The sequence below is a fragment of the Dendrobates tinctorius genome, unplaced genomic scaffold, assembly GCF_039654945.1.
Source record: "Dendrobates tinctorius isolate UK_male_01 unplaced genomic scaffold, ASM3965494v1 ptg000063l, whole genome shotgun sequence".
NCBI classification, from domain to species: domain Eukaryota; kingdom Metazoa; phylum Chordata; class Amphibia; order Anura; family Dendrobatidae; genus Dendrobates; species Dendrobates tinctorius.
The window spans coordinates 15538015-15549992 of record NW_027361731.1 but is presented as its reverse complement, the minus strand read 5'-3'; the positions used below and the strand labels follow the sequence as shown (position 1 = coordinate 15549992).

The following is an 11978-nucleotide window of genomic DNA, read 5'->3' as shown; positions in this document are numbered from 1 at the left end:
CGTACACCTCGTACACACACGGCTCCGCTCCGTACACCTCGTACACACGCGGCTCCGCTCCGTACACCTCGTACACACGCGGCTGCGCTCCGTACACCTCGTACACACACGGCTCCGCTCCGTACACACACGGCTCCTCTCTGTACACCTTGTACACACACGGCTCCGCTCCTTACATCTCGTACACACACGGCTCCGCTCCGTACACACACGGCTCCTCTCTGTACACCTTGTACACACACGGCTCCGCTCCTTACATCTCGTACACACACAGCTCCGCTCCGTACACCTCGTACACACACGCGGCTCCGCTCCATCCACACTGTAAACCCCTCCTGACCCCACACATAAACTTCCCCTCATCCAGCACCATGACAACCAGCAAATCAGAGTGCTGCACACACTGAGGCCCCTGATCATGTGACCCCTGACTCCTCCCCTCCTGTGACCTCATCACAGGTCCTGTGCGCACAGAGCAGCCATATATGTGGAGTGTGGCTCTGCGGGTGGAGGTAGGTGCTGGAGGCTCCATTATTCTCTATGTGGAGTGCGGCTCTGCGGGTGGAGGTCGGTGCCGGAGGCTCCATTATTCTCTATGTGGAGTGCGGCTCTGCGGGTGGAGGTCGGTGCCGGAGGCTCCATTATTCTCTATGTGGAGTGCGGCTCTGCGGGTGGAGGTCGGTGCTGGAGGCTCCATTATTCTCTATGTGGAGTGCGGGTGGAGGTCGGTGCTGGAGGCTCCATTATTCTCTATGTGGAGTGCGGCTCTGCGGGTGGAGGTCGGTGCCGGAGGCTCCATTATTCTCTATGTGGAGTGCGGCTCTGCGGGTGGAGGTCGGTGCTGGAGGCTCCATTATTCTCTATGTGGAGTGCGGCTCTGCGGGTGGAGGTCGGTGCTGGAGGCTCCATTATTCTCTATGTGGAGTGCGGCTCTGCGGGTGGAGGTCGGTGCTGGAGGCTCCATTATTCTCTATGTGGAGTGCGGCTCTGCGGGTGGAGGTCGGTGCTGGAGGCTCCATTATTCTCTATGTGGAGTGCGGCTCTGCGGGTGGAGGTCGGTGCCGGAGGCTCCATTATTCTCTATGTGGAGTGCGGCTCTGCGGGTGGAGGTCAGTGCTGGAGGCTCCATTATTCTCTATGTGGAGTGCGGCTCTGCGGGTGGAGGTCGGTGCCGGAGGCTCCATTATTCTCTATGTGGAGTGCGGGTGGAGGTCGGTGCTGGAGGCTCCATTATTCTCTATGTGGAGTGTGGCTCTGCGGGTGGAGGTCGGTGCTGGAGGCTCCATTATTCTCTATGTGGAGTGCGGCTCTGCGGGTGGAGGTCGGTGCTGGAGGCTCCATTATTCTCTATGTGGAGTGCGGCTCTGCGGGTGGAGGTCGGTGCTGGAGGCTCCATTATTCTTTATGTGGAGTGCGGCTCTGCGGGTGGAGGTCGGTGCTGGAGGCTCCATTATTCTCTATGTGGAGTGCGGCTCTGCAGGTGGAGGTCGGTGCCGGAGGCTCCATTATTCTCTATGTGGAGTGCGGGTGGAGGTCGGTGCTGGAGGCTCCATTATTCTCTATGTGGAGTGCGGCTCTGCAGGTGGAGGTCGGTGCCGGAGGCTCCATTATTCTCTATGTGGAGTGCGGGTGGAGGTCGGTGCCGGAGGCTCCATTATTCTCTATGTGGAGTGCGGGTGGAGGTCGGTGCCGGAGGCTCCATTATTCTCTATGTGGAGTGCGGGTGGAGGTCGGTGTCGGAGGCTCCATTATTCTCTATGTGGAGTGCGGCTCTGCGGGTGGAGGTCGGTGCGGCTCTGCGGGTGGAGGTCGGTGCCGGAGGCTCCATTATTCTCTGTGGAGTGCGGCTCTGCGGGTGGAGGTCGGTGCCGGAGGCTCCATTATTCTTTATGTGGGGTGCGGCTCTGCGGGTGGAGGTAGGTGCCGGAGGCTCCATTATTCTCTATGTGGGGTGCGGCTCTGCGGGTGGAGGTCGGTGCTGGAGGCTCCATTATTCTCTATGTGGATTGCGGCTCTGCGGGTGGAGGTCGGTGCCGGAGGCTCCATTATTCTCTATGTGGAGTGCGGCTCTGCGGGTGGAGGTCGGTGCCGGAGGCTCCATTATTCTCTATGTGGAGTGCGGCTCTGCGGGTGGAGGTCGGTGCCGGAGGCTCCATTATTCTCTATGTGGAGTGCGGCTCTGCGGGTGGAGGTCGGTGCTGGAGGCTCCATTATTCTCTATGTGGAGTGCGGGTGGAGGTCGGTGCTGGAGGCTCCATTATTCTCTATGTGGAGTGCGGCTCTGCGGGTGGAGGTCGGTGCCGGAGGCTCCATTATTCTCTATGTGGAGTGCGGCTCTGCGGGTGGAGGTCGGTGCTGGAGGCTCCATTATTCTCTATGTGGAGTGCGGCTCTGCGGGTGGAGGTCGGTGCTGGAGGCTCCATTATTCTCTATGTGGAGTGCGGCTCTGCGGGTGGAGGTCGGTGCTGGAGGCTCCATTATTCTCTATGTGGAGTGCGGCTCTGCGGGTGGAGGTCGGTGCTGGAGGCTCCATTATTCTCTATGTGGAGTGCGGCTCTGCGGGTGGAGGTCGGTGCCGGAGGCTCCATTATTCTCTATGTGGAGTGCGGCTCTGCGGGTGGAGGTCAGTGCTGGAGGCTCCATTATTCTCTATGTGGAGTGCGGCTCTGCGGGTGGAGGTCGGTGCCGGAGGCTCCATTATTCTCTATGTGGAGTGCGGGTGGAGGTCGGTGCTGGAGGCTCCATTATTCTCTATGTGGAGTGTGGCTCTGCGGGTGGAGGTCGGTGCTGGAGGCTCCATTATTCTCTATGTGGAGTGCGGCTCTGCGGGTGGAGGTCGGTGCTGGAGGCTCCATTATTCTCTATGTGGAGTGCGGCTCTGCGGGTGGAGGTCGGTGCTGGAGGCTCCATTATTCTTTATGTGGAGTGCGGCTCTGCGGGTGGAGGTCGGTGCTGGAGGCTCCATTATTCTCTATGTGGAGTGCGGCTCTGCAGGTGGAGGTCGGTGCCGGAGGCTCCATTATTCTCTATGTGGAGTGCGGGTGGAGGTCGGTGCTGGAGGCTCCATTATTCTCTATGTGGAGTGCGGCTCTGCAGGTGGAGGTCGGTGCCGGAGGCTCCATTATTCTCTATGTGGAGTGCGGGTGGAGGTCGGTGCCGGAGGCTCCATTATTCTCTATGTGGAGTGCGGGTGGAGGTCGGTGCCGGAGGCTCCATTATTCTCTATGTGGAGTGCGGGTGGAGGTCGGTGTCGGAGGCTCCATTATTCTCTATGTGGAGTGCGGCTCTGCGGGTGGAGGTCGGTGCGGCTCTGCGGGTGGAGGTCGGTGCCGGAGGCTCCATTATTCTCTGTGGAGTGCGGCTCTGCGGGTGGAGGTCGGTGCCGGAGGCTCCATTATTCTTTATGTGGGGTGCGGCTCTGCGGGTGGAGGTAGGTGCCGGAGGCTCCATTATTCTCTATGTGGGGTGCGGCTCTGCGGGTGGAGGTCGGTGCTGGAGGCTCCATTATTCTCTATGTGGATTGCGGCTCTGCGGGTGGAGGTAGGTGCCGGAGGCTCCATTATTCTCTATGTGGAGTGTGGCTCTGCGGGTGGAGGTCGGTGCCGGAGGCTCCATTATTCTCTATGTGGAGTGCGGCTCTGCGGGTGGAGGTCGGTGCTGGAGGCTCCATTATTCTCTATGTGGAGTGCGGCTCTGTGGGTGGAGGTCGGTGCCGGAGGCTCCATTATTCTCTGTGGAGTGCGGCTCTGTGGGTGGAGGTCGGTGCCGGAGGCTCCATTATTCTCTATGTGGAGTGTGGCTCTGCGGGTGGAGATCGGTGCTGGAGGCTCCATTATTCTCTATGTGGAGTGCGGCTCTGCGGGTGGAGGTCGGTGCTGGAGGCTCCATTATTCTCTATGTGGAGTGCGGCTCTGTGGGTGGAGGTCGGTGCTGGAGGCTCCATTATTCTCTATGTGGAGTGCGGCTCTGTGGGTGGAGGTCGGTGCTGGAGGCTCCATTATTCTCTATGTGGAGTGCGGCTCTGTGGGTGGAGGTCGGTGCTGGAGGCTCCATTATTCTCTATGTGGAGTGCGGCTCTGCGGGTGGAGGTCGGTGCTGGAGGCTCCATTATTCTCTATGTGGAGTGCGGGTGGAGGTCGGTGCTGGAGGCTCCATTATTCTCTATGTGGAGTGCGGCTCTGCGGGTGGAGGTCGGTGCCGGAGGCTCCATTATTCTCTATGTGGAGTGCGGGTGGAGGTCGGTGCCGGAGGCTCCATTATTCTCTATGTGGAGTGCGGCTCTGCGGGTGGAGGTCGGTGCTGGAGGCTCCATTATTCTCTATGTGGGGTGCGGCTCTGCGGGTGGAGGTAGGTGCGGGAGGCTCCATTATTCTCTATGTGGAGTGCGGCTCTGCGGGTGGAGGTCGGTGCCGGAGGCTCCATTATTCTCTATGTGGGGTGCGGCTCTGCGGGTGGAGGTCGGTGCTGGAGGCTCCATTATTCTCTATGTGGAGTGCGGGTGGAGGTCGGTGCAGGACCCTCCATTATTCTCTATGTGGAGTGCGGGTGGAGGTCGGTGCTGGAGGCTCCATTATTCTCTATGAGGAGTGTGGCTCTGCGGGTGAAGGTAGGTGCGGGAGGCTCCATTATTCTCTATGTGGAGTGCGGCTCTGCGGGTGGAGGTCGGTGTCGGAGGCTCCATTATTCTCTATGTGGAGTGCGGCTCTGCGGGTGGAGGTCGGTGCCGGAGGCTCCATTATTCTCTCTGTGGAGTGCGGGTGGAGGTCGGTGCTGGAGGCTCCATTATTCTCTATGTGGAGTGTGGCTCTGCGGGTGGAGGTCGGTGCCGGAGGCTTCATTATTCTCTATGTGGAGTGCGGGTGGAGGTCGGTGCTGGAGGCTCCATTATTCTGTATGTGGAGTGCGGCTCTGCGGGTGGAGGTCGGTGCGGCTCTGCGGGTGGAGGTCGGTGCGGCTCTGCGGGTGGAGGTCGGTGCCGGAGGCTCCATTATTCTCTGTGGAGTGCGGCTCTGCGGGTGGAGGTCGGTGCCGGAGGCTCCATTATTCTTTATGTGGGGTGCGGCTCTGCGGGTGGAGGTAGGTGCCGGAGGCTCCATTATTCTCTATGTGGGGTGCGGCTCTGCGGGTGGAGGTCGGTGCTGGAGGCTCCATTATTCTCTATGTGGATTGCGGCTCTGCGGGTGGAGGTAGGTGCCGGAGGCTCCATTATTCTCTATGTGGAGTGTGGCTCTGCGGGTGGAGGTCGGTGCCGGAGGCTCCATTATTCTCTATGTGGAGTGCGGCTCTGCGGGTGGAGGTCGGTGCTGGAGGCTCCATTATTCTCTCTGTGGAGTGCGGCTCTGTGGGTGGAGGTCGGTGCCGGAGGCTTCATTATTCTCTATGTGGAGTGTGGCTCTGCGGGTGGAGGTCGGTGCTGGAGGCTCCATTATTCTCTATGTGGAGTGCGGCTCTGCGGGTGGAGGTCGGTGCTGGAGGCTCCATTATTCTCTATGTGGAGTGTGGCTCTGCGGGTGGAGGTCGGTGCCGGAGGCTCCATTATTCTCTATGTGGAGTGCGGGTGGAGGTCGGTGTCGGAGGCTCCATTATTCTCTATGTGGAGTGCGGCTCTGCGGGTGGAGGTCGGTGCGGCTCTGCGGGTGGAAGTCGGTGCCGGAGGCTCCATTATTCTCTGTGGAGTGCGGCTCTGCGGGTGGAGGTCGGTGCCGGAGGCTCCATTATTCTTTATGTGGGGTGCGGCTCTGCGGGTGGAGGTAGGTGCCGGAGGCTCCATTATTCTCTGTGGAGTGCGGCTCTGCGGGTGGAGGTCGGTGCTGGAGGCTCCATTATTCTCTATGTGGAGTGCGGCTCTGTGGGTGGAGGTCGGTGCCGGAGGCTCCATTATTCTCTGTGGAGTGCGGCTCTGTGGGTGGAGGTCGGTGCCGGAGGCTCCATTATTCTCTATGTGGAGTGTGGCTCTGCGGGTGGAGGTCGGTGCTGGAGGCTCCATTATTCTCTATGTGGAGTGCGGCTCTGCGGGTGGAGGTCGGTGCTGGAGGCTCCATTATTCTCTATGTGGAGTGTGGCTCTGTGGGTGGAGGTCGGTGCCGGAGGCTTCATTATTCTCTATGTGGAGTGTAGCTCTGCGGGTGGAAGTCGGTGCTGGAGGTTCCATTATTCTCTATGAGGAGTGCGGCTCTGCGGGTGGGGGTCGGTGCTGGAGGCTCCATTCTCTATGTGGAGTGTGGCTCTGCGGGTGGAGATCAGTGCTGGAGGCTCCATTATTCTCTATGGGGAGTGCGGCTCTGTGGGTGGAGGTCGGTGCTGGAGGCTCCATTATTCTCTATGTGGAGTGCGGCTCTGCGGGTGGAGGTCGGTGCTGGAGGCTCCATTATTCTCTATGTGGAGTGCGGGTGGAGGTCGGTGCTGGAGGCTCCATTATTCTCTATGTGGAGTGCGGCTCTGCGGGTGGAGGTCGGTGCCGGAGGCTCCATTATTCTCTATGTGGAGTGCGGGTGGAGGTCGGTGCCGGAGGCTCCATTATTCTCTATGTGGAGTGCGGCTCTGCGGGTGGAGGTCGGTGCTGGAGGCTCCATTATTCTCTATGTGGAGTGCGGGTGGAGGTCGGTGCAGGACCCTCCATTATTCTCTATGTGGAGTGCGGGTGGAGGTCGGTGCTGGAGGCTCCATTATTCTCTATGAGGAGTGTGGCTCTGCGGGTGGAGGTAGGTGCGGGAGGCTCCATTATTCTCTATGTGGAGTGCGGCTCTGCGGGTGGAGGTCGGTGTCGGAGGCTCCATTATTCTCTATGTGGAGTGCGGCTCTGCGGGTGGAGGTCGGTGCCGGAGGCTCCATTATTCTCTATGTGGAGTGCGGCTCTGCGGGTGGAGGTCGGTGCCGGAGGCTCCATTATTCTCTATGTGGAGTGTGGCTCAGCGGGTGGAGGTCAGTGCTGGAGGCTCCATTATTCTTTACGTGGAGTGCGGCTCTGCGGGTGGAGGTCGGTGCCGGAGGCTCCATTATTCTCTATGTGGAGTGCGGCTCTGCGGGTGGAGGTCGGTGCTGGAGGCTCCATTATTCTCTATGAGGAGTGTGGCTCTGCGGGTGGAGGTCGGTGCCGGAGGCTCCATTATTCTCTATGTGGTGTGGCTCTGCCGGTGGAGGTAGGTGCTGGAGGCTCCATTATTCTCTGTGGAGTGTGGCTCTGTGGGTGGAGGTCGGTGCTGGCGGCTCCATTATTCTCTATGTGGAGTGAGGCTCTGCGGATGGAGGTCGGTGCTGGAGGCTCCATTATTCTCTATGTGGAGTGCGGCTCTGCGGGTGGAGGTAGGTGCCGGAGGCTCCATTATTCTCTATGTGGAGTGCAGCTCTGCGGGTGGAGGTCGGTGCTGGAGGCTCCATTATTCTCTATGTGGAGTGCGGCTCTGCGGGTGGAGGTCGGTGCTGGAGGCTCCATTATTCTCTATGTGGAGTGCGGCTCTGCGGGTGGAGGTCGGTGCTGGAGGCTCCATTATTCTCTATGTGGGGTGCGGCTCTGCGGGTGGAGGTAGGTGCGGGAGGCTCCATTATTCTCTATGTGGAGTGCGGCTCTGCGGGTGGAGGTCGGTGCCGGAGGCTCCATTATTCTCTATGTGGGGTGCGGCTCTGCGGGTGGAGGTCGGTGCTGGAGGCTCCATTATTCTCTATGTGGAGTGCGGGTGGAGGTCGGTGCAGGACCCTCCATTATTCTCTATGTGGAGTGCGGGTGGAGGTCGGTGCTGGAGGCTCCATTATTCTCTATGAGGAGTGTGGCTCTGCGGGTGGAGGTAGGTGCGGGAGGCTCCATTATTCTCTATGTGGAGTGCGGCTCTGCGGGTGGAGGTCGGTGTCGGAGGCTCCATTATTCTCTATGTGGAGTGCGGCTCTGCGGGTGGAGGTCGGTGCCGGAGGCTCCATTATTCTCTCTGTGGAGTGCGGGTGGAGGTCGGTGCTGGAGGCTCCATTATTCTCTATGTGGAGTGTGGCTCTGTGGGTGGAGGTCGGTGCCGGAGGCTTCATTATTCTCTATGTGGAGTGCGGGTGGAGGTCGGTGCTGGAGGCTCCATTATTCTGTATGTGGAGTGCGGCTCTGCGGGTGGAGGTCGGTGCGGCTCTGCGGGTGGAGGTCGGTGCCGGAGGCTCCATTATTCTCTGTGGAGTGCGGCTCTGCGGGTGGAGGTCGGTGCCGGAGGCTCCATTATTCTTTATGTGGGGTGCGGCTCTGCGGGTGGAGGTAGGTGCCGGAGGCTCCATTATTCTCTATGTGGGGTGCGGCTCTGCGGGTGGAGGTCGGTGCTGGAGGCTCCATTATTCTCTATGTGGATTGCGGCTCTGCGGGTGGAGGTAGGTGCCGGAGGCTCCATTATTCTCTATGTGGAGTGTGGCTCTGCGGGTGGAGGTCGGTGCCGGAGGCTCCATTATTCTCTATGTGGAGTGCGGCTCTGCGGGTGGAGGTCGGTGCTGGAGGCTCCATTATTCTCTCTGTGGAGTGCGGCTCTGTGGGTGGAGGTCGGTGCCGGAGGCTTCATTATTCTCTATGTGGAGTGTGGCTCTGCGGGTGGAGGTCGGTGCTGGAGGCTCCATTATTCTCTATGTGGAGTGCGGCTCTGCGGGTGGAGGTCGGTGCTGGAGGCTCCATTATTCTCTATGTGGAGTGTGGCTCTGCGGGTGGAGGTCGGTGCCGGAGGCTCCATTATTCTCTATGTGGAGTGCGGGTGGAGGTCGGTGTCGGAGGCTCCATTATTCTCTATGTGGAGTGCGGCTCTGCGGGTGGAGGTCGGTGCGGCTCTGCGGGTGGAGGTCGGTGCCGGAGGCTCCATTATTCTCTGTGGAGTGCGGCTCTGCGGGTGGAGGTCGGTGCCGGAGGCTCCATTATTCTTTATGTGGGGTGCGGCTCTGCGGGTGGAGGTAGGTGCCGGAGGCTCCATTATTCTCTGTGGAGTGCGGCTCTGCGGGTGGAGGTCGGTGCTGGAGGCTCCATTATTCTCTATGTGGAGTGCGGCTCTGTGGGTGGAGGTCGGTGCCGGAGGCTCCATTATTCTCTGTGGAGTGCGGCTCTGTGGGTGGAGGTCGGTGCCGGAGGCTCCATTATTCTCTATGTGGAGTGTGGCTCTGCGGGTGGAGGTCGGTGCTGGAGGCTCCATTATTCTCTATGTGGAGTGCGGCTCTGCGGGTGGAGGTCGGTGCTGGAGGCTCCATTATTCTCTATGTGGAGTGTGGCTCTGTGGGTGGAGGTCGGTGCCGGAGGCTTCATTATTCTCTATGTGGAGTGTGGCTCTGCGGGTGGAAGTCGGTGCTGGAGGCTCCATTATTCTCTATGAGGAGTGCGGCTCTGCGGGTGGGGGTCGGTGCTGGAGGCTCCATTCTCTATGTGGAGTGTGGCTCTGCGGGTGGAGATCAGTGCTGGAGGCTCCATTATTCTCTATGTGGAGTGCGGCTCTGTGGGTGGAGGTCGGTGCTGGAGGCTCCATTATTCTCTATGTGGAGTGCGGCTCTGTGGGTGGAGGTCGGTGCTGGAGGCTCCATTATTCTCTATGTGGAGTGCGGCTCTGCGGGTGGAGGTCGGTGCTGGAGGCTCCATTATTCTCTATGTGGAGTGCGGGTGGAGGTCGGTGCTGGAGGCTCCATTATTCTCTATGTGGAGTGCGGCTCTGCGGGTGGAGGTCGGTGCCGGAGGCTCCATTATTCTCTATGTGGAGTGCGGGTGGAGGTCGGTGCCGGAGGCTCCATTATTCTCTATGTGGAGTGCGGCTCTGCGGGTGGAGGTCGGTGCTGGAGGTTCCATTATTCTCTATGTGGGGTGCGGCTCTGCGGGTGGAGGTAGGTGCGGGAGGCTCCATTATTCTCTATGTGGAGTGCGGCTCTGCGGGTGGAGGTCGGTGCCGGAGGCTCCATTATTCTCTATGTGGGGTGCGGCTCTGCGGGTGGAGGTCGGTGCTGGAGGCTCCATTATTCTCTATTTGGAGTGCGGGTGGAGGTCGGTGCAGGACCCTCCATTATTCTCTATGTGGAGTGCGGGTGGAGGTCGGTGCTGGAGGCTCCATTATTCTCTATGAGGAGTGTGGCTCTGCGGGTGGAGGTAGGTGCGGGAGGCTCCATTATTCTCTATGTGGAGTGCGGCTCTGCGGGTGGAGGTCGGTGTCGGAGGCTCCATTATTCTCTATGTGGAGTGCGGCTCTGCGGGTGGAGGTCGGTGCCGGAGGCTCCATTATTCTCTATGTGGAGTGCGGCTCTGCGGGTGGAGGTCGGTGCCGGAGGCTCCATTATTCTCTATGTGGAGTGTGGCTCAGCGGGTGGAGGTCAGTGCTGGAGGCTCCATTATTCTTTACGTGGAGTGCGGCTCTGCGGGTGGAGGTCGGTGCCGGAGGCTCCATTATTCTCTATGTGGAGTGCGGCTCTGCGGGTGGAGGTCGGTGCTGGAGGCTCCATTATTCTCTATGAGGAGTGTGGCTCTGCGGGTGGAGGTCGGTGCCGGAGGCTCCATTATTCTCTATGTGGTGTGGCTCTGCCGGTGGAGGTAGGTGCTGGAGGCTCCATTATTCTCTGTGGAGTGTGGCTCTGTGGGTGGAGGTCGGTGCTGGCGGCTCCATTATTCTCTATGTGGAGTGAGGCTCTGCGGATGGAGGTCGGTGCTGGAGGCTCCATTATTCTCTATGTGGAGTGCGGCTCTGCGGGTGGAGGTAGGTGCCGGAGGCTCCATTATTCTCTATGTGGAGTGCAGCTCTGCGGGTGGAGGTCGGTGCTGGAGGCTCCATTATTCTCTATGTGGAGTGCGGCTCTGCGGGTGGAGGTCGGTGCTGGAGGCTCCATTATTCTCTATGTGGAGTGCGGCTCTGCGGGTGGAGGTCGGTGCTGGAGGCTCCATTATTCTCTATGTGGAGTGTGGCTCTGCAGGTGGAGGTTGGTGCTGGAGGCTCCATTATTCTCTATGTGGAGTGCGGCTCTGCAGGTGGAGGTCAGTGCCGGAGGCCCCATTATTCTCTATGTGGAGTGCGGCTCTGCGGGTGGAGGTCGGTGCCGGAGGCTCCATTATTCTCTATGTGGAGTGCGGCTCTGCGGGTGGAGGTCTGTGCCGGAGGCTCCATTATTCTCTATGTGGAGTGCGGCTCTGCGGGTGGAGGTCGGTGCCGGAGGCCCCATTATTCTCTATGTGGAGTGCGGCTCTGCGGGTGGAGGTCGGTGCCGGAGGCTCCATTATTCTCTATGTGGAGTGCGGTGCCGGAGGCTCCATTATTCTCTATGTGGAGTGCGGCTCTGCGGGTGGAGGTCGGTGCTGGAGGCTCCATTATTCTCTATGTGGAGTGCTGCTCTGCGGGTGGAGGTCGGTGCTGGAGGCTCCATTATTCTCTATGTGGAGTGCGGCTCTGCGGGTGGAGGTCGGTGCCGGAGGCTCCATAATTCTCTATGTGGAGTGCGGCTCTGCGGGTGGAGGTCGGTGCCGGAGGCTCCATAATTCTCTATGTGGAGTGCGGCTCTGCGGGTGGAGGTCGGTGCAGCTCTGCGGGTGGAGGTCGGTGCCGGAGGCTCCATTATTCTCTCTGTGGAGTGCGGCTCTGCGGGTGGAGGTCGGTGCTGGAGGCTCCATTATTCTCTATGTGGAGTGCGGCTCTGCGGGTGGAGGTCGGTGCCGGAGGCTCCATTATTCTCTGTGGAGTGCGGCTCTGCGGGTGGAGGTCGGTGTCGGAGGCTCCATTATTCTCTATGTGGAGTGCGGCTCTGCGGGTGGAGGTCGGTGCGGCTCTGCGGGTGGAGGTCGGTGCCGGAGGCTCCATTATTCTCTCTGTGGAGTGCGGCTCTGCGGGTGGAGGTCGGTGCCGGAGGCTCCATTATTCTCTATGGAGTGCGGCTCTGTGGGTGGAGGTCGGTGCTGGAGGCTCCATTATTCTCTATGTGGAGTGCGGCTCTGCGGGTTGAGGTAGGTGCTGGAGGCTCCATTATTCTCTATGTGGAGTGTGGCTCTGCGGGTGGAGGTAGGTGCTGGAGGC

At 60.1% G+C, this 11978-nt stretch overlaps 1 protein-coding gene across 5 annotated transcripts in view; it reads left to right on the top strand.

Moving 5' to 3' along the window:
* Positions 1-402: 402 nt before the first annotated feature.
* The window catches only part of LOC141094313 (gastrula zinc finger protein XlCGF66.1-like), a 62420-nt gene continuing 50844 nt past the window's right edge, over positions 403-11978 (top strand). For 2 of the 5 annotated variants that reach the window (XM_073580153.1, XM_073580152.1), the window contains exon 1: positions 403-512. In XM_073580153.1, coding sequence (XP_073436254.1) covers positions 486-512 — 27 coding nt within the window. In that variant the 5' untranslated portion in view covers positions 403-485. Of the gene's footprint in view, positions 513-9116; positions 9173-11016; positions 11059-11978 lie in introns of those variants that run through there. The other 3 variants (XM_073580149.1, XM_073580150.1, XM_073580151.1) reach the window with 3 other exon arrangements.